Genomic DNA, 1,039 nt, shown 5'->3' on the forward strand with positions numbered 1-1,039 from the left:
ATATTTAAAGTACCTGTTTTTTGTTCCAACTTCTACACATGTATAGACATTTCGTAATCTCCATAATAGATTTGTGATATCTTGAATAGTTTCTATTTTTCCACCTAAAGCATCGATCTCTCTCTCTCCAATATAAACCTGAAATTATAAAATGTATGTGAAAATTACTGCATAAACATTTTTCGTTAACTTTTGGCTACGCAACTAAATTAATAATTATGAATTTATATTATTACTTACAATTGCTCTCATGTCATTCTTGTTAATATTAACACGTTGAGCACATATTGCTCGAGACTTGTCACCATCCTTATATAAGGTTAGCATTACCCACGTACTTGCAATAATTGAGTGCCACACTCCGAAAAGAGGAGACCCATTTTCCAGTTCCTTCTGAATAACGATCCAGGTCTCAGTTTCCAAATGGGACTCGTTTGAATTATTAGATTGTGGCCTTTTGCATTCTTGTATTTGGTATGATGCATTTGAGTTTTCCGATTCTGGTTTGTTGTCATATATTCCAAGTGAGTCGATTGAGTTTTCAGAGGCAGTCTTCTTGTCATTAATATTATTGGATGAAATATCTACAGTGGGCTTGAAAACATGATAGTACGACAGTTTTTCTTCTGTTTGTTTCGGAACAGGTGGAGGAAAAATACATGGAACAGCGTTTTTACGCAAGTGTTTCCTATTTCGTGTCACAGTTACTGTTGGGCCGCCAATAACATTGAATACATCTTCCTTAATGACATCTTCATTTTTAAAATGTAATTCACAAATGTAGGAGTCCTTGGTAAATTCTTTGGTGCCTTTGTCTGCTATTCCATTCTTCTTCCAAGCATCAAACATTTCGTCCTGTAAATTACAAAGACCATTAATTATGTTTTGTTAATATATTAATTTCAGTTTTACTGCAACTTTGAATCAGGCCAGATTTAATTTCAATTATTATTATTAATTACTAGTAATTCATTTTTCAATTTATAACTTTCTCGATATGAATTGAAAGATAAGCGAGGGTTATGTATAATGACAGGTT

General features: G+C 32.7%; 1 protein-coding gene across 1 annotated transcript; it reads right to left on the reverse strand.

Moving 5' to 3' along the window:
* Nucleotides 1-13: 13 nt before the first annotated feature.
* Nucleotides 14-989, reverse strand: LOC108720214 (uncharacterized; the record flags this gene model as incomplete). Its single annotated transcript, XM_018448339.1, has 2 exons — nt 241-989; nt 14-138 (listed from the first exon to the last, which is right to left on the reverse strand). Coding segments are annotated over exons 1-2 (734 nt in total), but the record flags the coding sequence as incomplete, so codon positions are not given.
* Between the last annotated feature and the right edge of the window lie 50 nt (nt 990-1,039).

The sequence above is a fragment of the Mycetomoellerius zeteki genome, unplaced genomic scaffold (assembly GCF_001594055.1).
Source record: "Mycetomoellerius zeteki isolate Tzet28-1 unplaced genomic scaffold, Tzet1.0 C4364164, whole genome shotgun sequence".
In the NCBI taxonomy this organism is placed as follows: domain Eukaryota; kingdom Metazoa; phylum Arthropoda; class Insecta; order Hymenoptera; family Formicidae; genus Mycetomoellerius; species Mycetomoellerius zeteki.